The sequence below is a fragment of the Phodopus roborovskii genome, unplaced genomic scaffold (genome assembly GCF_943737965.1).
Source record: "Phodopus roborovskii unplaced genomic scaffold, PHOROB, whole genome shotgun sequence".
Taxonomy (NCBI): domain Eukaryota; kingdom Metazoa; phylum Chordata; class Mammalia; order Rodentia; family Cricetidae; genus Phodopus; species Phodopus roborovskii.
The window spans coordinates 29,535,432-29,561,011 of record NW_026126459.1 but is presented as its reverse complement, the minus strand read 5'-3'; the positions used below and the strand labels follow the sequence as shown (position 1 = coordinate 29,561,011).

Genomic DNA, 25,580 nt, shown 5'->3' with positions numbered 1-25,580 from the left:
TTTTTTTTTTTTTTTTTTTTTTTTTTGGTGTTTCAAAACAGGGTTTCTCTTGTAGCTTTCTGGTCTGTCCTGGAACTCACTCTGTAGACCAGGCTTGTCTCAAACTCACAGAGAATCACCTGCCTCTTCCTCCTGAGTGCTGGGATTAAAGGTATTCACAACCAATTATTTAATCGCAATAAATGTCCAGCTATAATAGATGTTATATCAAATTGTTTGGAACATACTGACATGAACAATCCTTACATATTCAGTACAACTTAAACTCAAAGAATGTTTTCCATCCAACAATGCTTAAATGTGGGTACAAAAGCCACAGATGAGGGGCCAGATGTATATAATAGATGTTTACAAAATGTGTCTCTTCTTCGGATCATTTTTCATAACTGGGAAACTTTCCATTCAAATCTCTTTGAAAGTGGCTGTTTTCTTGTGTTATTGAGTACATACTCTTAAGATGTTCACACTAACACACTTGCTTTTTAAAGAATACTCAATTTCTTCATGCTATGGGAACAAGGTTGCTGGTTTCATTTCTGATCTCTTTTTGTGAAATTAGTAACATATGAAACTTGCAGGACAGCTGTCATTGAGTGCAGAGTAGACTTCTGCATGCTCTAACTCCATCACTAAGGATCTGCTGCATGGACAATGCTCTGACTCTGTCACTAAATGATTTGCTGCAGTAGACAGTGCTCCAAGTGCCCTTCAGTGTGTGTCACAGATCCTGCAAAGCTGACTGATTTGAGCTTTCCTATTTCAGAGCTGGATTCTCACTGCATGTAAAAACACTCAAACTCAGCATACTAGAATGTTGATTACTTAGGGCTGAGGCAAGAGGTAGATAGCAAGATACTGGTAAAAGGAAACAGAATTTCAGTGAGAATGTCCAAGAGATCTACTGTCCAACCCAGTGAACATAGTGAAAAGCAGGGCATATACTGGAAGATTACTAGTTGATAGCTGGTAAGTCTCCTCACCACAAAAGGTGAGATATTTAGCTCCATATAGTATGCACACTTCAAAGATCATACAATATAATTATACATAAGTTACTGGTCAATTAATTTCCTGAATTTAAAACAGAACAAATTTGACTTTTTCCCATTACAATGTGATTGTAATAACTGTAGAAACCACCATTAGAGTCCAGAGAGCACAAGGAGGGACAGAAGTCAGTTGAAGGTTTGTTGACATGACCAGGTTACCTGGGCTGCGAAAGAGCATTGCATAAGTGGTGTTATGCCCAGCTCTAAGTGTAGTTACTCTGGCAAACAGAAGGTTGCAGAGTAAAGAGTAAATATGCAAAACATATAGAGGACTCTTTGCCTCACTCCTCCTGCTTTACCTACAGTAGGGGACCAGCCCTCTCTTGCCTGCATACACATACATGCCACACACACACACACACACACACACACACACACACACATACACACACACACTCACACCTCTAGCACATGCTTTCTTCCTCAAGTCTCTGTGTGTCTCTCCTTTTTGTGTCCTGATTTCTAATTCCCTCCCTGCCTCAGTGCCCAACCTTTATTTGTAACTAGCTCAACCTTTATTTGTAACTATTGGAAGTATATGTAGTTAGCTACATTATTCAAATTCACAGTTCTAAATCTTCTGCCTCGGGCTAAAATCAGATTTCTTCAGGACAAGAACTAAAACCCAGCTCAAGCCTGCCCACTCCCCCCACCCCCAACAAAAGGATATTTAGCCATTCTACTCCAACTGGATACTTTTACTCTTCCCTTGGTATTTTATTGGAAGGGTTCCACAAGCCAACATGAACAGAACAAAGAGCAATGTTCACTATAAGAACATCATATACCAACTTAGTTGTAACATGAATGTCATTAATTTACTGAAATTAACATTATGAACACATAATGAGAAGATGTTCCTCAAAAAAGGAAGGTGAACGTTAACCAGTAAGACAAAACTATCTTTGAAAGATAGAGATAACAGGAAGGGGTTCAGTTCAGCTTAAGCGCGAGTAAAGCGCGAGTTGCAGTCGGACTCCTATGTTTTTGTCTTCAATGGCCCGAGGTTTTGGATGAGGCAGCTCAGGAAGGTGTCCAGCCGATGCCTGGACCTATACGCAATCAGTCCTCCCTTGTTGGCCCAGAGATCCACCCCAGAAGCACCTCTGTTCTCCATGTGATACAGCAACTGTGGCAAGTCCAGCCCCGTTTCGGGACGTTTCTCCAGGCACTCTTTCATGTCTACAATGCCCCCACCCATGGCCCTCAGAATGGCATGAGCAGCACAGGAGTCCCACTTGTATGTGGTGTCCTCTGAGAAGATGTAAATGTCAACCAGGCCTTGGACTACGCAGAGGCTCTTGTAGCCAGCCCCAGCTGCGGAGAAGACGCCACCTTCACATACTCGGGACAGCGCGGCTTTGATGGTCTCTTTTTCGCTAGTGCTGATGACTGCAGAAAAGGGGCGGGAGAACTCCGGGTCTAAGTTTTCAGGGTGGGTTTCACTACTGCTCCCTTTAGAGACGGAGGACTGCAGGGAGTGGATGTTGGTCCCCATGTAAGAAAGGCCCCAGTAGCACTGTCCCTTCCACCTGCAGGAAATAGTTTCAGCTGTGATCATCACGTTTCAAATATGACGACATGAAAGTGCACAATGCCGCAAGCAAAATGAGTTTTAATGTTCCTGAACCTATAAATGATCTACATGTGTGGCTTAGAAACAAGTATAGGGAGGGTTGATATATCTCAAATGCAATGCCATGCTTTCTCCAAGACAGTATCAATTTCTTTGAAAGAATCAATGTGCACTTAAACCCAAAGAAAACTATGTCAAATCCAGGACTGAAGAGAGAATGCATTTCAATTCAGCCCTGTGGACCCACAGTGGGACCCCCTACCCACACTCACACAATCCAGTTATGGGAATGTCATGTAGAGTGACAATTCTAACAAGCTGGACGATTAGGACTGAAAAAGTCCATCTTTTACCTTAGAGTAGTTAGGTTTTGTGACACAAAAGGCTGGTTGATGACTCCCATCAGGGGCATGCCTGTCTGTACATCATAGACGCCAATTAAAATGGTCACACACTGAAGCCCACTGGGGAAAACTCCTTGGCTGGATTTCACGTTGGCAGAACCTTTAATATACTGATAGGTTGAATCTGAAAAATGAAGCAAATGTACAGGAACAGACTAGTTAGAAGGTAAAGGTGAAAATCTAGGATTTTTGTTCTGTGTGAGTTCCCCAATCAGATTTCACCTTTGGGTGTTGCCTCCACTGAATCAGTTGAGATCTCATATATCATGCTTATATTTCATTCAGTGTATGAGAACTTTTTAAAAATTTGTCGTCTTGAGACAGGGCTTCTGTAAGCCCTGTAAGTATGAGAACTCTTGAAGGTCTGGACTTGGTCACACAGTCCTATGGAATCCAGCACAGCACCTTGCATATTTAATAAGGCTCCAAAGGCAGTTAGGGCTGGGGAGATGACTCAGTGGCTAAAGTACTTGCCTCAAAGTCATGAGGGCTTGAGTTTGGATTCGAAGTGTCCTTGGAAGATGTTGGGCAAAGTGGATTACACTTAAATATCCCAGGGGGTTACCGGATAGCCAGTCTAACAGAATTGGTGAATTTCAGGTTAGGTGGAAAAGGAATGAGAAAGACACATGACAACTCTGGTCCTGTGCCATGTGGCAGGAGCACATACAAGCACCCTTAAAAGGTCAATAACTCTTGATAACTGATGGGATGCTTTTTCAGAACTGTTTTGAGACAGAAAAGCCTCCTTCTAGGAATCTGACAGATGTGGATTGGCCTATCGTTGTTATCATTTGCCTCCCCAAGCTGCAAAGAAGGAGATAACGAAACCAACATAACAAGGGAAGAGGCTGACAGTGCTTGATCTTAATTGTCAGCCTGATTGGATCTGGGATCAACTATGGGTCTGGGTATGTTTGTGAAGGCATTATCTGGAAGTATTACTTAAGGGGGCACACTCTTCCCTTAGAGCGCACAGCATCTTCCAGCAGCCCAGCTGTAAACAGGTCCGAGGAAAAGCAGTGCTGATTTTGCCTGCCTGTTTTCCTCCTTGCTGGCACAAGCCCCTACTCTTCTGCTGTTGCTGCTAGTATCGTTCACTGACATGGCACCTTAGTATCTCTGGACTTCCAATATGAACCCAAGACCAGTGGTTCCAGGGATTCCCCAGGCCTTCAATGTCGACTGAGACTGCCCAGCTTTCCAGCATTGTAGACTGAGCAGCCTCATCAGTGTGCAACAGCCATTGTTGCACTACCCAACCCCAAGAGTTAGCACACAGTGAAAGTCTAGCCAACTACCCAGAGAGACAGATAAACATCTATTCAGGGTGGCTCTAATATAGAAGATCTTGTAACAATGTTAATTTGTTGTAACAATTGTTAATTTACTCTTAATTGTAACAGAATTGTAACAAATGTCAATTTATCCTTACATGACCAGAGATTTGGGGGGAAACTCTTGCTGTTCATATACAATACATTGGCTGAATGTTATGTAGTTACATCACCACTGTGTTGTGTTATGTGCCTGTAGGAAAGGGTGAGGAGAAAGCTGTCTGGTTCAGTATGTCTGCACCAGTTACGTTCAGCAGAATTTACCAAGGACAGGGGAAGTAGGGACCTATTCTTAGGACTTTGTATTGACAGGCTGTTGAGAAAAGGGCTATATTTTAAAGCATGCACTGCAATTACAAAAAAGGACAAAAATTTGGTAAGTTTTATGTTGGCTTGCAAGGTGCCCAAGACACAGTCAGTGGTTTTGCTTGACCATGGCTTTGACTGTTGCCTAAATAAATGAGTAGCCAATGATTTAAAGTTAGCAACTCTCTCTTAAAAATGGGTCTGGGTTTAGTGTTTTAAAATCTGAAGATCTAGCCTGCACTCACAAATGGCAAGAGTCTGTTAGAGCTGAGTTCTCTCTAAGTGGTGTGCATTGCTGTCATTTCAAAACCAATTAGTTCCATGTGTGCGTGTACATGAATACGTGTGTGTGTGTGTGTGTGTGTGTGTATGACACGACCATCTCTAACTCCAGTTCCAGTGTATCTGATGCCTCTGGCCTCCACAGACTCTGCACACACACACACACACACACACACACACACACACACACACACAGTATATGGGGGCGTGTGAATCCATACACATAAAATAAAGGAAAACAATAAAAATAACTTCTTTGGACACAACATGACCATTGCACTCAAACTCCCAGCAGCAGTGGCTTCTCTACAAGACCTGCATGAAATCAAGGTAGCCAGACTTCTGGCACACAGTGGGGATCACTTCTGAGGAGCTGCTTGGGGAGGGGTACAGCTCTTTGTGTATGGGTGTAGACTCCCAGGCTCCAGTGGTCCATGGTCCAGCACCTAACTGGGCAGCACTAATTGGACTTAATGAGTTTTAAAAAGAAAAAAGACATGAAATTAGGAGAGGAACATATTTGGGAGGTTTGGGAGGTTGGGGGTATGGTCATATTTCATTGTACACATGTATGAAATTCTATAATAATAATAATAATAATTCTAGGAGATCTAGACTACAGTTCCAATAGTTTCTATTTCTTCCCCTGACCCCTCAAGAACAGAGTAAGAACAAATGCAGACGCCCACACAGAGCAGTCCCATACTCACCGATGGGATCCACCCAAATTCCCAGAATGTCCTGTGGGATGCTGATCTCCATGGCCTCCAGAGTGGGGTCAGTTAAGTCTACATCCTGATGCACCACCTTAGCCAACGCTTCGGACGCCAGCATGTTGCCATTAAGGACTCTGCTGAGAAGTTCTGCTGTTTCCTCCTCCGTGGACTGCAGTTCTACAATGATCTTTTCTCCTAGAATAAAGACAAATTGGAGCCACTGCTTCACGAGAGTTCAGGGGAGAATGGACAGCAGGGGAGGGGGTGTGATGGGCAGCTGAGCTGAGTTGTGGATGTCCACAGCATGGATCTAAATCCCTGCTGACTGCCAGGTCACTGCAAAGAGTGGGTGCAGTGGCTCCATGCCTTCCTCTCAGTGGAGAGTTTAGGTTCCAGAAAAATGTCTACAAGGGCAAAGCTGAAATCCTTCAGCCTTCAATAATTACTCTGTTACATAGTTTTGCCTTTGCATATGCATAGGTTGCTCTGTCCATGTCAGAATATTACTGAAAAAGACATAGGTTTTACTCACATACTGAAATGCTTCTACTTCCTTCTGTAATACTGCTTTTACCAAAAATATTGTTTATGTTCAGCAGTATCAAGTGAAACACAGTAATCTTTGAATGCAATAAAACTTAGTGGCTCAAAATGACAGACAATAACTCTCCTCTGTGAAAGCCATTGAAAACCTGATGTGAGCAACCCCTCTCCAGCAGAAGCAGAGGGAAGAGAAAGCTGTATTCCCATCTCTTGAAACTCGAATCTTAGGCCCCTGGTCTGGCAACTAGCCTCCAAGAGAAGAGAAAGAAGGGGCTGGGAAGGAGGCAGAGGCAGCTGGACATGGGGGCACAAACCTAAAACCGCACCACTTGAGAGGTAGATGCTACATTATCAAGTCAGGGTACCTCATGAGACCCTGTCTCCACAGTAGCAAATTAACAGATTAACAGATTAAAGTATAACAGCTGAGATGAGTGTAGTGACATACCTATAATTCCAACACTCAGGAAGAAGTCTTGAGTTCAAGGTCAGCCTGGGCTACTTAGTGAGACTTGAAAAAAAAAAAAAGTATATAGACCCATGTTCAGTAGCAGCTGGGAGTTTGTTGGAAACACTTCAAGAATCACCTAAATGTAACTCAATTTTCAGAAAAGCCTCAGGTCACGATATGATGAGCACAGCTCATGGCACAGTGGAAATCTATCAAAAACAAGAACTCTGACTTTTTCCTTGTGTTTTAGTGCTGGGGATTCAGTCTGGGGTCTCCAGGAATGCTGAGCAGGTGTCCCTGTGTCTGCAGCCCACAGCAGTGATTCTGAGGCACCCAGTTTCAGTCACTGAAATATGCATGCTACTTCCAGCTTACTAAAAACCAAGGACCATTCAAATGAACGAGTCATGTGACTCCTGTGTGCAAGCTTGGCCAATGGTCTCCATCACATTTAGTGGGAAGTCCAAACTCCTGTTGTGACCCTGCCCCACTGGAGTCCCTGTTGGAACAGCAGCCTCACTCCTGTCTCCCTATTTCTCTGTTCTTTGGTAGACAGGAAAATAAATGTGGAACACTTTTTTGCCTCTTTAATTTAAGACAAATGAAGCTTTAAACTAACTGCTTAGGAAATATTCAAATGTAGGATTGTAAGTTAGAGTGTATCATGAAGTATACTTAATAGTTATTTTAACTTTCAGAAGTTTAAATAAGATTTCTGTCTTCTCTCTGGGAGTTACAGAAATGTATAAAAACTTGAATATACATAGAAATGTATATTAAAAAGACAGGGGAATGGTTTATGCCTATAGTCTCAGCTACTCTGGGAGTTGAGGTAAAATGACTTGAGCCAAGAGTTTGAGACTAGCCTGTATAACACAGCAAGGTCCCACCTCAAACAGAACAGCAACAAAATAAACTTTAAAACTTGGTGCAAAATGGAAACTTCTAGTTAATCCAACTGCCTTTACAGAGGTTCTGAGATGAAACACAGAGGAGACTGGAGCATACTTTCTTTCAGGACTGAGGTGTCTGGTACACTCTTAGCCAAGAGCTGTAGAGTTCAGTGTGTCCACAGATGGGTTCAAATCTCTGCCCAGGCATTGTCTGCTCAACTATACAGATTAAAAGCTTTCTGGAGCATGATCACATCAGATTGTCAAAAAGGCTACAGAATTTTCCCAAAGGCTAAGCCACAGTGATTAAAATGCTAGAGATTTCAATTTAGAATGATGCATGGACTACTTCACAATTCCAAGAAACCACCTTGCCTCTCTAACTTAAGTGTCGTCATATTGTGAGGTTGAGAGCCAAAAGAAAGCATCACATTTACATGCATTATTCTGCTGTTTATGCTAAAATCTTCCGAGGATTCATTTATTTTATGTTCTGAGTTAGGAATTAGAATATGATGATAAGTTACAAAACATATTAAGATTCTTATACTTACCCAAATCATTTGTAAACTCATTAGATTCTTCTCCAAAAATTCTTTTCCCCAAGCCTGGAAACTGAATGAGTCAGATTTTGAAAAACAAATGACAGCAACAACCCCCACCCCACAATCAGTTCTGAAGAGAGTTCCATGAGTGTAGTTAGGTTCAAAACCCAAAAGCATTCATAGTAGGAATCAGCTTGAGCACAGAAACTGAAGTCAGCTTGCTGCTGTGCTTAGCTTTCTAATATTTTCCTATTCCTTTGCCAGCTTAGAAAGCCTACTACATGGCCAAAGTCTTGCTTTCCTATGTCCTGCAGGAAAGCCACAGGACAGGAGAGCCACAAGATTCACCCTGCTCCCACACACCAGCCTGTGAAAGTTCTCTCATGTTATACTCATATATACTTTGTCTGGTCTACAACACCAGAAGAGGGCATCAGATCCTATGGTAGACAATTGTGAGCAGCCATATGGGTACTTGGAATCCAACTCAGACCTTTGAAGAACAGCCAGTGCTCTTAACCACTGAGCCATCTCTTCAGTCCCTAGAAGGCGGTCTTAGATTCTATTTCCACTTTCAGATACATCTCTGCACCTGTGAGGTGTGATATTAGCTTTCAGACTGGGGGTGGGGGTGAGGAAGAAGAGAAAGAGAGAGAGAGACTGTGATTTAAGCATCAACACAGAGTGAGCAGGGAATAAGTAAGACTTTTTCTCACATCTCCACTCGGTGTTCAGTAAGCAAGCACACTCCACTCCTGACCCTCAGAAGACAGTTTTTCTCAAAATATGAGCCGACTCTGACACTCCTGTTGTTTTCAGGGAAGAACTGCCTCACATACTTGAACTTGTGCAGCACCAGATGCTCAGACCCTCCTAATGGCCATGCCACCTGCTATTCTTTTTTCTCTTTTGCAAAACAGAGGGGGATCTACAAGGGCTGGCAATCTGCCTGTTCACCAACCCCCACACCTGTTTACAGAGATGTTTAGAGGAATGCAGACAGAAGGGGCCTGGGATAAAATCTAGAGCAGCTCAAACGGAAAGTATTTGTTTCATAAATTCTGGCATTACTTCCTGAACAATTGCCTGGGCTTGTTCTGATGCTTGGGGGGTGGGGGTGGGGCACATATTAACCCATAAAAGTAATGTTGATACATAGCCAATCCAGTTGCTCAGCCAGCCCTTGTATCCAACTGTCTCTATCAACAGCAACAGAAAACAAGCTTCCTTCATTTAGTCTGCTGAAGCCAGTTAGTAAGGGGTATGAAGAAAACTATAGTCTATGGAGATTGTATGTAATTTATTCTCTTTTCATGTCTGTGGTCAAGATTTTACTTGAGCCTGAAGTGATCCTCAAATTTAAAAACTTCATTAAAATATTAGTGTTTTTTTTCTGTCATAAAGCTCCATCCTCCCAAATTAGAAAAGGGGGGAGGAATTACATAAAAAGCAACAGAACCCCCAATGTCACAAACTCCGAGAACCATTTCCCATGTTCACGAACTCGAGCTGTCATGCCGTACTGTGTAATTTCAGGCACATTCAAGCTCTCTGACACCCGAGTCACAGTGGAATAGCAGCTCTTACGTACAGAACTGTTACAGGGTTCACAAGCTACAATTCATAAAGCCAGGTACCCTGTAAACAATTGTAAGTGTCTGCCAGTATTACTGTTACCAGCTCAGAATAAAGGCTTTTTTCTAGTCATTTGCACACAGAGAATCATAGTCACTGTCTGTCATGACCATATATTTGTAGTACAATAAAGGGAGACTTTACCCAATTCCAAGCCCATAACCAAGGCAAACATTAGACAAACGGTTAAGTTGGTAAGGTGGGACTAAGGAGTTAAAGCTAGTGAAGACTGGCTGTGAACACACCAAGAAACTTAAGTGATCCTCAGCAGCATGCAGGTTCTCTCTAACACTGGGCTTGGGAGGGACCTTAATTGTTGTGCTGTCACAGAGAACATTATTTATTAACAAGAAACTCATCAATAAATAAAAGGGTCAATACTATGTACTCATGATAGACTTCTGAGTGTTCTCGTTTTGTTTGTGTTTCTACACCTCATTGATTTCCTGCAAAGACCATTTTCTTGATACTGTAATAAAAATAAGGGAGGGCCAAAAGATGTTTGTTTGAATCCAAGATATCCTGCCATTTACAGCTGTGGGGAACAGAGTGGCAGGCAAGAGCCTCACAGCCACCTTTCACAGCCACCTTGGCCCTGACCTCTTACCTTATTCTCCATGTTCTGTTTTATAACTTCCTGCACCAGCACATCCGCCAGGGTCTTGAAATCTACTGCAAACTTCTTGTTCTTCTCTGAGTCTTTCTTCTCCTGGATGAGCAGCTGGAAGAGGGTTTCCTGCTGCCGGCACGCCCGGGCGATGTTAGCAGCCTTCTCCGAGACTCGGAGCAGTTCCTGGAGGATGTCTGACATTTCTGAAGCCTCACCCACCCTCTGGCTCTCAGCTGGAAATGCACAAGAATGTGAAAGAGAAAGCAGTTCAGAGTGGAGTCAGGGTGCTGCTCCCACTAACACCCAGCTGGCAGCAACCTGTCACATGGCTTACCTGCTAGTGAATACTACATTTTCAGCTTGCAAGACAGGAGTTACAATATAAATACTGAAACTTATTTCTCAAATCTTGCAAACCAATTACACTGTCAAAAAAGGCCCATTATCCAAAGAACTGAATTTTCAGTGAAAGGAATCTTTCCTGCCTTAGTTAGACAGAAGTATCACAAGGTAAAAGGAAAGCCAGATTCTTGTAACAATCACATAATTGTGTGACTAGAACAGCACCATCTCTGTGGGAAGGGTGAAGGGTGACATTCACACTGCCACGCCCATGTGGTAAGTGGCAGAGCAGCAAGTACTATGTCCTGCAGGACTCTGCAGCCACTCATGGGCTACAGCATGAAGCATCTCACAGCCAACTCCACTAAAAACATTCCAGTGACACATGCCAGCCTCCACTAAGTAGCAGCCTCCACAACAGTGGGAAACTTAAACCTTTCTAGGACTCAAGAAGTTCTGGGCTCGAAGAGGCATGCATATCTCTCTCTAGCCCTGGTTGTCCTGGAACTCTCTCTGTAAACCAGGCTAGCCTTGAATTTAAAGATTCACCTGCTTCTGCTTCCCACGTGCTGGGATTAAAGGTGTGCACTGCCACACCCAGCTGCTGATGTCTTCTGCTGGGCCTGCCTTGAAATTGCTTCAACTTACTAATGGTGTCTTGTTCAAAGTGTGAATCATTCCGCTTCCATTGACAGAGAACCACTGTGAGGATTATCTGCCCAGGGTAACAGTTCCGGAATGAAGCTCAGTGGGTTGAGTAACTTGTACAGGGTTACACAAGGCTGAGAGGTGGGGCTTAGAATTGCTCAGACACGACACTAGGTTTCTTTATTGTCACAACAGTTTCCTCTATTAATAGAAGCTTGCCTCTGAGAACTCACTCAGCCATGAAGATGCGGATGCAGGGGTGTGGCAAGCTGTTACAGCTAGTTTGTCTTAACTTTGCTCACCTTGTTTTCCCTTATGGTCCACTTCCCGAGGAAACACCTCCTCAATAGAAATGAAGGAAAACTGAATAAAACGAGATATCCCTTCTCACTATTCTATTTCTTTTACCCTTGGTGGCCATCTTTGGAGATCAACAGTAGGTCAGGTGCCGACTCTGACACTGAACTGAAATATACAGTTTCCAAGGAGCTGCTGACATAACTGTAGCAAATCCCCACCCATGACCCTCTTTCACCAGTTGGTAACTCCACATCTTAGCTTAACCTACGGTAAGAAAATAAGAATTAAAATATTTTTATATAAGGTAGGCTGAAATTATAAAAAGTAGGAAAGACTTTAAAATAAGTTTTCTTTTGTGGCAGCTTTGTAGGCTGAGTTTTCTTGTCCCATAGCCACTCTCAAATAACCACTCAGAGGCTTAATATTAAAAATGCTCGGCCAATAGCTCAGGCTTGTTACCAGCTAACTCTTACACTTAAATTAACCCACATCCCTTATCTGTGCTTTGCCAGGTGGCTTTTCTCACTAGGTGCATCCATCTTGCTCTCGCTGTGTCTGCCAGCAACTCCTCTGACTCTGCCCTTCCTCATTCTATCATCCTCAGTTTGACTTTCCCACCTAACTACCCTGTTCAGCTATTGGCCAGTCATCTCTTTTATTAAACCAATCACATATTCACAGAACGTACAGAGGATTATTCCACAGCACAGGTTCTCACATTGTTCAGGCTGCCTCACACTTGCTATGCATCTGAGGATGACCTTGAGTGATGACCTAGGAGAGCAAACTCAAGTCCTCATGCTTGTTAACACTTTACTGATTGAGCCCTCTCAATATCCCTAATCCTAAAGCCTTAAATATTGATAAAACTAAGAATATTGTGTGGCCTGTAAAATAATGCTTTGGAGGGATGAATAAGGAAAAAAAGAATGTTATAATATTAAGTACAAAATGACCTATGACACATAGCTATATCTTTATATATCATTATGTTACCAATTTAGGTCATGTTACCAATTTAGGTCATGTTTTTTAAGGTAGTCAATTTATAATGTAATTGGGGACAACTTAGTTTTTTTCCATAATCAAATATTCTCCAGTAAATATGTAGTAGATATTTATTTTATACATTATAATTCTATAAGAAATGACTTGATTTAGTGTTCTGAGTATTGGGAACATGTGACTTGTGACTGGGCCTTGGGTCTTGTACTTGCTAGCCAAATATTTTATATTGAGCTTTCTCCATAGCCCTAACTTTTTGATTTTGATATTTGATACATGGTCTTGCTAACCTGCCCATGCTGGTCTTCAACTGGCTGACCTTGTACTTCTGATCTTCTCACCTCAGACTCCCAAGTAGCTGGGATTACAGGCCTGTACCGCCAAGTCCACCTAATAAGTGACATTTAAAAAAGCTAAACATTCCTGGGCTCCTTGATGGAATGGTCCAAGTAAAATGTACCTACCCTACAGTAATAACAAGACTTTCTGGATTTACATGATAATACAAAGAGAACTCAAGCAACCACAGGGTCTTACAAGCCTTTATTCCCAGACTCAATCCTGATAGCAGGTTCACTTTACTTTGATATAGACCTGTATGTCAATAAAAGTAGCATTCCCATAGCAAACCCACTTAAACTCAGAAATAATTTATGGCATCTATTATATAAATACTTGCCACAATGATAAGTTATAAAATACACAAAGAATATCTCACTATAACTCATGAGCCACAAAGAGTATAAATTCAGTGACCACAACTTTTGTTAGCAAATGTTCTGCGTTATTGCAAGAGCAGAATCAATGAAGCAACGTACCTAAGGTCCTTCTTATTTAGAAGCAGCACGGGGACATAAATCTCACTTTGAACTTGAGCAAGATACTCATCAACTGTTTATCACATTCAGTGACTTTAAAAATCAATGTTTATATCTCTCCCCTTTTTTAATCTGAAAACCAGTTACCAGTTACACTGCTGGGTTAACTTCTGCACCATTGCCTCTACGAACTCAGAGTTCTAGTCCTGGCTACTCTAGTCAACGGTCATTTTTCCAACCTGAGCAGGTGTTACCTAGGAAGTACATAAATTGGCCAAGAGGAGAGAACTTTGAGCTGTGAACTGTGACACACAACAGGGTGGGCTCTAGAAATTCATAGTACCAAACTTGGGTTTTTGGGTGCTGAGTCATCCTACATCAACCTTAACCTCTTTTTTTTCTGGCCCAAGACACCTGGCTTCAAGTGGTTCTGGGTTTTTGCCCAGTTTCAGTCGAGACTTCCTCCAGCCAGCCTGACCAACACAGTACATCCCAAAGCTTTAAATCAGCTCTGGGTTGCTCATGATATGTAGCTCACTGTAAATGCTGTATAAGATGTTCTTGTGCATTAGGACGTGATGGGGAAACAGTTGTGTATGTACAAGCCAGGCACACATTTTGTCAACTATTTCCCACTCATATCTGGTTGAATCCAGGCAGGAGAGTGGAAAAAGGTGTTGAGCACAGTCACAGTTGGAGGTACTGGGGTCACAGTCTCAATACCGCCACGGTGGAGGGATGCAGCCTAGCCCTTAACACCTCCCGAGAGAGGCCAGCACAACCGATCCCTTTGTCCTCTGTCTTCTGGCCAAATAGTAAAATTGGGATAGATAGATAGTCTTCTTTGTGTGGTCAAGAAGTTTTACTTCTGTGAGACAAATTTCCTGCTAGCTGTTACTCTAGCAGCCAGGCCACTAGCAACACAGTGAATGCTGAAGCAGCTTCTTCATAGCCTTGGTTTGTGATGACCCACCAAGTCACTTCTCAGCAAAGCAGGCTTCATTCTTCATTATCTCCAACTAAACCACACACGTATAATATACACATATCAACACATAATGCGCGTGCACGTGTGAGTGTGTGTGTGTGTGTGGATGTGTGAGTGTGTGTAAATAGACACAAACGTGAAATTGTGTCACAATGTCACATAGAATTAGAGCCTCTGGCTTTGGGGACATTTTCAAGTCTAATTAAACGAAGTAAGTAGGACAGTCAAAAAATAACCCAACACTTAGAAGGTGGGAGGAGAACAACTGGGGGAGGGGGTAGTGTTCAAGGTGAGTTCAAGGCCAACCTGGGCTACATGAAACCCTGTCTCAAAAGAAAAACCAAAACAGCAACTTAAAATCAGATCTGGGGCTAGGGATCTAGCTCAGCCGTTGAACACGTGCCTAGCATGCGTGAGTCCTGACTTTGATACCAGGTATGAAAATAAAAATAATGTAATCAGAATAGTTTACAGGTATTTAAGAGGCAATGAGCAATATAATAAGAAAGGCACAGGCTTTGCAATCAAATTGACCTAGGGGCTAAACCTAGTTCAGCTGTGTGGCATCAGGAACTTTACTCAGCCTCTCTGAGGCTCTCCTCATCTGCACCTGGAGGACAAACTTACCTGGCAGTGATATCTGAAGAGCAAATGAGGCATCTGGAAAGGCAGTAGTACAGAGCCTGCACACGGTAGATAATAAACGGCAGCTCTCACTATGAAATCCAACCGCACAGACACCACAGTCATATGTCCTCCCTTGAGAAAGTATGAAGCCGGCAGTTATGTGGGTCACTGAAAATCCCAAAGCCCGGGAACTCTTTGTAAAGCTGTGAACAACCCAGAATAAAGTCCCTTTATGTAGGCCAGAGCTGATGGCTTCAGTTTCTGGGTGTGTGGGTGGAACTCTGGCTCCTGGCAGCTGTGTGGCAACTCTGGCCTCATGTCAGACAATCTGAGTGTAGCCTAGGCGAGACATTTTTCTCTGAAGGGGGCGTTTTGTCAGGGAACTTGGATTCCAGGGTCCAGGTCTCCTCTTTCCAGAAGACCTGGCCTGCCCTTCTGTTGTCCACAGTGACAGAAGCACAATGCAGAGCTGGGAGCCCTCAATGAAACAGTAGGCCCTCTCACAAACAGCTGAGTACTTCAGCATTTCTGTTGTCATCCCCTCCTTCTGGCAGATAATCCAAGTAAGTCTTCAGAGGCCACGTCCATAATCTTATACTCTGACTGCATCTCCCAACCCCACCACTTACATCACAGTCAGTCATTTAACCACCTGAGCAATAGTGGTTTGACCCCACTGTATGGCAGCCCAGCTTCACAGACAGCCATAGCTGAAGGAGGAAAGACTCAGCACCCATGCAGTATGTGGGTGTTTCACAAGAAGGTGTTTGCTGTGATCTCTCAAGACATGCAGTGTCCAGAAGTCCCCTAAGGTGATGAATACCAAGGTGTGGCCTGGGCTCTTCTCAGCTCACACTGCTATTGTGGGGAAGTAGCCTCTGTGGTGCCTCACCCTTTGCTGTCTTTGAGGCTTAACAATTGTAGGCTGGCTGTTCTGGCAAAGGCAGGTGGGATCTCTGTGACTTAGAGGCCAGCCTGGTTGACAGAGTTAGTTACAGGACAGGCTCCAAAGCAATACACAGAAACCCTGTCTCGAACAAACAAACAAACAGACAAAAATCTCAACAGGGTACCACTATATGCCCAGTGGGACCACTTACATTAAAAAGACAGAAATGCCTGATCTCCTACACAGTGGTGGCATAAATGAATCCACTGCAACTGCCTGGAAAGTGGTTTGTAGAATGTTAACATTCCTCAGTGTAAATGTTAATCTGTGATCCAGCAATCACCCTTGTTCACATATTCCAAATAATGTCTGCACATATGCATTAAAAGATTATCTTCAAGAGTATTCATGAACACCATTCTTTCAACCTGCTAGCACTGGCAATAACTCAAGTAACCACCAATAATTAAGTGAAGCCAACTGTAGCCCATTCATACAGCAGTGTGGATGAATGGCTGCAACAGGAAACAACACACAGCCTCCAGGAGAGCCATTTCTGGATCCTCCAGCTCTGCTTCCTGGGCAGAGGGAGAACAGCAGAGCGCTATATCAATAACCTAAATCCCAACACACTATACATTTGTTTAATTATCTGTGTTTCATTTGGCAGAAGAATTAAAACACATCTTAGTTCTTGAATTGAAATGTAGGACGCAAGAAGAGTAAGAGGTCCGGAGCCTCTCTTTGGTAAGATAAGACTACGTGGAAACACTTAGATTGATAGAAATGAGTTAATATTTAAGACAGCTGGCCAATAAAAAATGCTAGTAACAGGCCAACAGTTTCATAACTAATATAGTGTCTCTTGTATTATTCAGGTTGATGGGGCTCTGGGACTAGGCTGGCAGGAAACTGCTCGTAAAAGGGGGATTATGGTATAGAAATGAATACTTTGTTTTGGAATGGACTTTCATTTATTGATACAAATTTAAGGTCAATTTTGTGATATGTATATTTTTTCTCTTGTTTAGGTACTGTATTTGTTTTAGCTCATTTAAAAATGTAATGTATAATTAAGTACAGATTGTAGATAGTTACCTATGATACTCAAAGATTATCGTCAGGTTGGTTAGGTTTTCCAGATATACAGAGATTGGATAGGCATTCTTCAAACCTTTCAAAGAATATGGCATTTAAAATGGTTTAGGGTTTTTCTTGACAGTAAGACATAACTGCTCCTGGCAACACCGCCTTCGTCAGAAAGGAAGACAGACATCAAAGAAGCTCATAATGGAGTTTGCTTTCAATATGGCAAGACTAGCCATTTGGGCAAGATACTGCTCTTGTCTAGACTGTTTAATTATATGCTTTATTAAGTAGATGTGCAGGACCCACAGGAAAGTGACTGCTGAAACAAGATGGACAATGCTACAGGGTTTCTGCTTTATGGAAGAGTCTGCCAGACATTATGCAGGACACAGAGAAAAGTGACTGACAAATTGCAAATATAGGTGGGACAGTTTGAAATTTCCTGCTTTGCTGAGGAGTCTGCCAGTCATACTATAGGCTGAAGATGGAACATTACAAAAGAACTTCAGGTGACTGACCAGGCAGCAATTTGTCTCTGTCATTTCTAGAGTTTATATATTATCCTTCTGTGGTCTTTGAAGGAGTTGAAGATAGATAGTTATGGTTATAGTTATCCTTAGTTAGGATTAAAGATAAGTAACATATAGGATTTTATAATTACAAAGATAGGATAGATGATGGAATATTTTCTTTAATTCCTGATAATGTTAATGGACTAAATATTAACTATAGTTCTTATTTGATAACTATTTTGTTATATATTTTACTATGTTAAAGTTACATCCCTCCTTTTTATTTAGACAGAAAAGAGGAGATGAAGGGAGATGTCATTCTGTAAATATGTTTCTCTTATTGGTTAATGAATAAAGCACTGTTGACCTATAGGGAAGCAAGTTAGGTGGGACTAGGAGACAAGGAGGATTCTGGGAGATATAGTAGAGAGGAGTCCAAATGAAGGACACAAGAGGAATAAGAGGTCCGGACCCTTTCTCTGGTAAGATAAGACCACATGGAAACACTTAGATTGATAGAAATATAATATTTAAGGCAGATCTAGCCAATAAGAAATGCTAGTAACAGGCTAACTGTTTCATTAAAAAACAAAACAAAACAAAAAACAAACAAACAAACAAAACCCCCACACATCTGATTTCTTATAACTCAGGGCATACTCAGAGGTGTTCAACCCATGCTGACTGATGAATTTCCCCTTAGCTTCATAAGCACAGAATCCACCCCTGTATGGGTGTTTATCATACTTGGATTTTATCAGCACTGCCCAAGAGGTGTTGATACATGGGTCATATTGTTCATGGGAAAGTCTGCATACATTCCCTATTGATTTTAAGGACAAATGACAGTTCCCACCAGATGCCAAACAACTGAACTTCAGGTTTTTTTTTTTTTTTTTTGAGAACTGCATCAGAACATGAAATTATAATATCTCACTTAAAGGTGACCCACCCTTGAAAAACTTTAATTTAGTTAATAAAGCACCAAAATACTAAGTTAATTTGTTTTTGTTATAAAAGACATTAAACATGGGATATAATGGCTGGCAATGTAGCTTAGTGTTAGATCATTTGCCTAGCACATGGAAGCCCTAGGTTTCATCTCCATAAACATAAAACTATTTGATTAATCAACTAATTAATTAAAGATGAGAAAAATTTAACTGACCATGGTGGTGCATGCCTGTAATTTCAGCACTAGGAGATCTCTAGGTCAAGTCCAGCCTAGGCTATATAATGATACCCTGTTTCAAAGTAAACAAAAAGGGGTTACAGACATTAATGTGTTTTAATTTTCCTTTCTTCCTAACTTTCAAATGGTGTTAAAACACATGGCCTTTATAAACAGGGTTCTCTAACTCGCTGTAGCTCTGAAGAGGCTAACAGGCTATATTAGTCTCTGTTCCTGCCTCCATCACACACATACCTTTCCCACCATCTGGGGTTTACTGTATAGCTCAGTCTGGCCTCATGAGATCCTCCTACTTCAATAACCTCCTAAGTGCTGGAATTACAGGCATGAGCCACTGGCTCAGCTTCTACTTTGGATTGTTGTTACTCAAACCTAGATTCTCTTTTGCTGTGATGAAATGTTGACCAAAAACTACTTGAGGAGGGAATGGTTTATTTCAGATATGATTCAGTTGTCAGGGGAAACAGGGCAAGAGCTCAAGGCAGGAACCTGGAGGCAGGAACTAAAGCAGAGACCATGGAGAAACTGTTCATTGGCTTTTTGTTTCTGGTCTGTTCAGCCACCTTCCTCTTGGGGCCTAGACCCACCCGTCCAGGGATGGTACTGCCCACTGTGGCTGGGCCTTCCTATATCAATCAGCAATTAATGCCCCATAAAAATACCTACAAGACAATCTGATAATGGCAATCCCTCAACTGTGGTGCCCTCTTTCCAGCAGTGTCTCAGCACTCAAAGGACAGAAGCAGACAGATCTCTGTGAGTTGGACAGGCTTGATTGATACTGTGTGTGTGTGTGTGTGTGTGTGTGTGTGTGTCTGCCCGCCTATCTGTCTGTCTTGATGCTGCCTGCCTGTCTGTCTTGATGCTTATTTTGCATAGCAATGACAGTGAATTTTAATAGATTGCATATTATATTCCCTGGTTTTGGGTGTGAATGAATGGGTTAATGGACAATAAGAGGCAGGGAGCTCCTTACCAGAACACTTCCTGGGGCACCATGGTCCCCACTACAAGGCTGTTAATGCCTTCCAAACAGGATAACCACCTCCCTCCCCAGCCCACAATGGGAATTGTCAGCTTGACTTTCATCTCAATAAAGATAAATGTGTTTAAGGAATTTTCTAGAAGTGAATCTGGAAAGGATTATTCATTATATTATTCAGACCTTAGAACCATGAAACCATAAGCTGAAAGAGCACTTCAAAGAGTACCCTAGATGATGAAGATGACTCTTCTCTTAGAAATAAATAACTTGACCAAGCACTCCTCCCGAGAGCTACAGGTCCTTACAGATCATGAATTGTGTTTGGCACCTTGGCGCCATTGCTAGGCCTCTCCTGGCAGCCCCTGCCATGCTATTGCTCCTTCACTTCTGAGAAGCGGGTGCTTGTTTTTAACAGATGTTTCAGGTTATGGAAGACAGCAATAAGAATTCCAGATGTAACATTTGCCCTGAAAGGAAAAGGAACTGATAAAAGTTTTTATAGTATGATTGATCTAAAAAGCTCAAAGTTGTAAACAGTATGAGCGGCTCATTAAGGCCATAGAAATATCTAAACAAACTGAGCACTCTCACATTTCTGGTGATCTTTAACTATAAGTTGGTTAATATTTTCCTTCCCAATCCCATTCTTATTTGCATTTGGCCACTTTTCTATTAATGAGGCTTATAATCACTCATCTTTTTAAAACAGGCTTTTAACCATTCCCAGAACAAACTGGCGTTGTGCACAGTGCTGTAAATTCTGAGGAGTTGAGTAAGGTTGAGTTCAAACCCTCATCGGAAAGGCTGCTATGAGAGCTGGGGAGATGGTCTGCAGAGACAGCTGCACAGTTAGGAGAGATGGCTGCTCTTCTAGAGGATCCAGGTTTGATTCACAGCCTCCACATGGCTCACAACTGTCTGTAACTCCAGTTCTGGGGACTATGACATTCTCAAGCAGCCTACCTGGGCACTAGACATGCACTGGTACACAAACATACATGGAAGCAAATACTCATACGTATAATAAATTTTAAAAAACATGTAAGCTGCTAATAATGCAAACTTAGGTAATCACCTTTTATGGAGTTATGTTTCCCCTAGGCAAAATTAAAATTTGATCATTTTAAATCCCTCCTTTGTTGTTAGTGTAATTCTCATTTACACCAATGGGAAGCCTACCATTGTTACATTTTTAAAAGCCCACATTTAAATATCAACTGGCAAAGTTACCTAAATTAATCTAAACCTAGATAATTTAGGAGATTTAAAATATTTAGTTGTTTAAGGGTAAAACCAGTGTGCAATTAGTCTCTTTGAAAGAACGGAGAAAGGAAAGAGAAGAAATGGAAAGAAAAATAATTCTGCTACAAACCCCATTGTGGTAATTAGCATTAATAATTAGATATTAATATTCTATGCTGTTAGGTTTTATATTTAAATAGCCATGTCTATGGTCAAGTAAAGTTTTTTTTTTCTTTCCCTTTTTGGACAGGTTGGTAAGTCATTTCAATAAAAGTTGCAAATAAATTATTCAAAACTGTATGCTGATTTCCTTTTTAATCAGGTAGAGGCAACAAATAAATCTGCTATGTAATCATCAAAGAAATTATTGGCACAGTATTTTCCAGTGAATTATTAATTTCTTTAAAGATTCATTCTTTATTAAAGATGCATTAATAAGGAAGTGAGGGAGGTGGCTGGTTCAGTAACATGTTTGTTGTGCAAGCATGAGGAACTGAATTCCAATCCTCAATACCCCCTAAGAAGCTGGGCTTGCCTCTATTCCCCAACACTGAGAGCCAAGGGCCTAGGATTTGCTAGTGTCACTGAATTTGTGAGCTCCAGGTTCAGTGAAATGCTGCCTCAAAAATCAAGGTGGAGAGAAATTGACGATGACAGCCAAAGTCAACCTTTGCTTTTCATGAATGAGCACACGTGAACAATTTATACACAGATATAATCACACACACAAATAACAATAGATTTGGTCCCCAGAGGCATAGTGACACATACTTTTAACCTTAGGCCCCAGGAGGTGAAAGAAGGAGAATCAGGTCATGGCCAGCCTCAGCTACATATGTGACGCTAGCCTGGACTATCTTTTTCTTCTTTTGAAGTTTTATTTATCACATATGCAGTGTTATGCCTGCAGGCCAGAAGAGGGCACCAGCTCTCATTACAGATGGTTGAAAGCCACCATGTGGTTGCTGGGAATTGAACTCAGGACCTCTGGAAGAGCAGCCAGTGATCTCCAGCACATGAGATTATCTTTTTAAAAATATCCATTAGATTTTTTAATAAGAAAAGACTTAACTAACATTACATACATTATGATGGAAATGAAATGGCAAAAATGTTTATGAATATACACTTGCAGCAAGAGGTATCCAATCACCAGAAGAAAGAGATGTGCTGGTTTCTTAAATGAGTAACATCATTACACAAATAACAGCCCAGCTTTTATGATGAAACATTTTATGTAGAAGAATGCTAGAAAATCACACAACTATCCACCTTAGCCACAGTTAGTTTTTACCTGTGGATTTCAAGGCTGTCTATTTTTTTTTTTTTTTTTTTTTTTTTTTGCTATTGCTTATCTTTTTAGAAATCTATCAATGTTTTAAATTTATTGTTGAAACCATGACTTAGAAAGTACTACCTTGAAGGCTGAGGATGCAGCTCAATCGGTAAAGTTCTTGCCAGACATGCTGGGGCTCTAGGATCCATCCCCAGCATTGCACAATGACCTGGTATGGTGGCACACGCCTGCAATATTAGCACTATGGAGATGGAAACAGGAAGATCAAAGTCATCCTCTGCCTCACAGGGTTTGAGGCCAGCCTGGGACACGTAAGACCCTGTCTAGCTTACTAACTAAATAATAGGATGATATTACCAAGTTGCAACCAAGTATCATTTTGCACATGTGGTATATGTGCTTGTGTATGTATGCATGGTCCACTGTTTTGTAGATGTGGAAACCCAGAGCTGAAGCTGGATGTTTCCTTAGGTCACTCTGTATTTTATTGTAGCTTCACACTCACGGAACCTGGGAACCTGAAACTCACTCTAGCTACTCTAGCTAGCCAGTCTGTCCTGATGCTCCACCTCTGCCCTGAATGCTGGGAGTACTGGAGGATGGCTACGCCTGTCTACCTTTTGTATGGGTTTTGGGGATGTGAAGTACTTTATGCAGTGAGCTACCCACCCTCCCAGCCTTCTACTATCAACATCATTCCCCTACCTGCCCTTTATTTCAGGTCATGTTAATAAACAGGCATGGGTAGGAAACATGACTCCACACTAACAGTGAGAAACAAGAAGCAAAACTTTTATTTCCAAACTACCCCTGGCAAAAGCATGAATATTGAGTCCTACTGACCTCATTAGGACAGAGAAAGTATTTTAACAAGGACATTTACTCCCACCTAGAAATTCTCATATGTGCCATTCTTGCCTTTAAAAAACTGAAGGTGTTTGTTTTTTAATTGATTACACGTTTAACTTTTAAGCAGTTTTGGTACAATGTGAAATAAAATTCGGCATGTTTTTCTAATAGTATTCAAGGTCGAAATAAAAAAAAGGCAACACCTATATAATGATTTACCTTTATTGCCTGTGTTTTATTGGCCTTCTGTGTCTAAAAAGAAATTAGCATTTTCACTCCAAGCGGTTTTACTGCAAGTATAGTTATAATTTAAATCAGCACCCTAGAGCATAACTCTAGGATATATACCAAACAAGCGGTGGCTTAGGTCAAACACTCGAAAAGAAGTATTTATTCTATTCAAAACGTGTAGCTTTATGCGTTTTACATAATGACTTACATCGTGACCGAGAACTTCAAAAGTAGCATTAAAGTGCTTAAAAAATAAAGGTAATAAAACAGCAAACAGGTATGTGCAGGGGTTAAAATTGGGCTTTCCCTGTTGCTTGCATTTCCCCTTATAGTCTACTTTCAGAGGCCTGGCTAACTAAAGTCATTCAGCTAGTTCATTAGCCAGCTGTAGTTTAGGGAATTCTTTTCTACCTTAGACTGGAGAGGATCTAAATCTTATCATTTGATTGAAACTGGGAATCAAGGGCAAGGAGCCAAAAAACAAAATCTATTCCGCACGCGCCTGGGGTGCATGCACGATGTAAGTGGCCTGTACCCAGGGCCTCAAGACACTGTCATTTAGAAGTGAACACCCTCACACAGTGGGCAGACTTCCACAAGTTCAGTCCTGGTTTTATGGATGGAAATCTCCAAAGTACCCGCCATGCTTGCTTACATGTTTTCCCTGGATTTTCTTTCACACCTCTCGCCTGATAGTCCTTAGGATTTCACCAAAGCCAGGTTACATGTTTAGGTGACACCCACCTACGCTGTCCACACCCGCTGCCTAGGCACGTCTCACACAGCCATACTTTAAAATATATCAAAGGGGTGAAGATTTATCTAAACTTAGTCTCGGTCGGTTTATTTTGCACTCATCCAATAGGTCTCCAGAGGCAGTCAATGTAAACCCATGATGAGTAGCATCTCTCAAACTGCTCCCTGACTTCTTGACAGCTGCGCCATCTACCCGCGGAATCTGGGCCTCTGCTTTCGACCATTCTCAGATCAGCTCATTCAACCTAGAAGCTAGTGGGAGGATTGAAAAGAACCAAGCAGGGGAAGAAAGTTGCTTGCTACTCTGTCTTCCCACGCGGATCTCTTGAGGCGGCTCCCGCAGAGCTAAGGGGGCCACGGAAGCCTCCCGGCTGGCGACTCGAGCTCTGTCCTCGTGGCCACGGCCAGGCCGGGACAGCCTCGCTGCAGTGGCCGGGGACCTCGCAGGCCCAGCTGCGGAGGCCAGCAGCCTTCGGCGGGAGACCGACTCACCTGCCCTCCCCGGAGGCGATGGAGCGCGCGCCGCTTGCCGGGACCCAGATGCGCAGAGGAGACGCTGGCGCGGAGACACAGGGGAGGGGTGGTGTAAGCAGGAAAGAGGATTACCTAAGCGGGGATGCGGAGCCCAGAAGGAGGCTACAGCCTTTCCTTGAGAAACGGAAGAGGCGGAGGAGGGGCAAGCGAGGAGGAAGGGAGTGCCAACTCCAGGAGGTGGTCGCGAGGGGACTTGGCGTCGGCGTCCTGGGGCGGACGCAACCGGAGGGCGAGCGCCTGTTAGGACCGCGGAGGTCACCGCAGCGAAGGCGGGGAGGCGCCCTGCTCTCCTGGCTCCCAGTCCTGAGCCTAGTTGCTGCCAGGTCCCCGCCCCCTCTCTTTCCTCGGGCTGGTGGCGTGGAAAGGCTCGGTGACGCCTCTGGCTTCTGGGGCGGGCGAGGGCATCCCACGCCTGCCAGAGTTTGGCGTCTGCGACGTCACAAGTGAAGCATGGTGAATTGCTTGGGAGGGCCAGGAAGTTCAGGGTCGCCTCAGCCACAGTTCATGGTGTGTGTGGTTTCTTCCGACCCGCCCACAAACTTTTTTAGAATATTCCTCCTCTATTCTTTAGGACTCCGGGTATTGCGGCTTTGACAGATGGGTTGGAAGCTGTGAAGCTGGACTCCTGCTAGCGATATTCCAGTCCCCCTGCTGTAATAGAGGGTTCTGGGTTGCCGCGTGGCGTGTCCTTTAGCCAAAGCGGTGTCTTCTATGTGGGCCAAGGGCTGGAGAGATGGAAATCTTGGGTAGGCAACTCGTTCCCGCTGCATCCCTTTAAAGTAGTGCTCACAGTGTGCCTTAGGGATAGTTGGGAATGGTAGGTGGAGATAGGAATGAATGGTGATGGACAATGGGCAGCAAGGGTGGGAACATAAAATTTGGGGATGGAAGGGGCTCAGAGTCTCTTAAGTGCTCCTGGCCTTCTAAAG

The 25,580-nt window shown here is 42.7% G+C and overlaps 1 protein-coding gene across 2 annotated transcripts; it reads right to left on the bottom strand.

Annotated features, from left to right (window-relative positions):
• Positions 1-1,742: 1,742 nt before the first annotated feature.
• On the bottom strand, positions 1,743-25,072 carry Inpp1 (inositol polyphosphate-1-phosphatase). 2 transcript variants are annotated; one of them, XM_051190132.1, is made up of 6 exons: positions 24,724-25,072; positions 10,345-10,580; positions 8,112-8,172; positions 5,665-5,865; positions 2,979-3,153; positions 1,743-2,581 (listed from the first exon to the last, which is right to left on the bottom strand). In XM_051190132.1, exons 2-6 carry the CDS (start codon positions 10,546-10,548, stop codon positions 2,029-2,031), a joined length of 1,194 nt encoding a protein of 397 aa, XP_051046089.1. In that variant the 5' UTR covers positions 10,549-10,580; positions 24,724-25,072; the 3' UTR covers positions 1,743-2,028. The 2 variants fall into 2 exon arrangements, with proteins under 2 accessions (XP_051046089.1, XP_051046088.1); XM_051190131.1 differs by having other exon boundaries at positions 24,610-25,071.
• Positions 25,073-25,580: the final 508 nt, after the last annotated feature.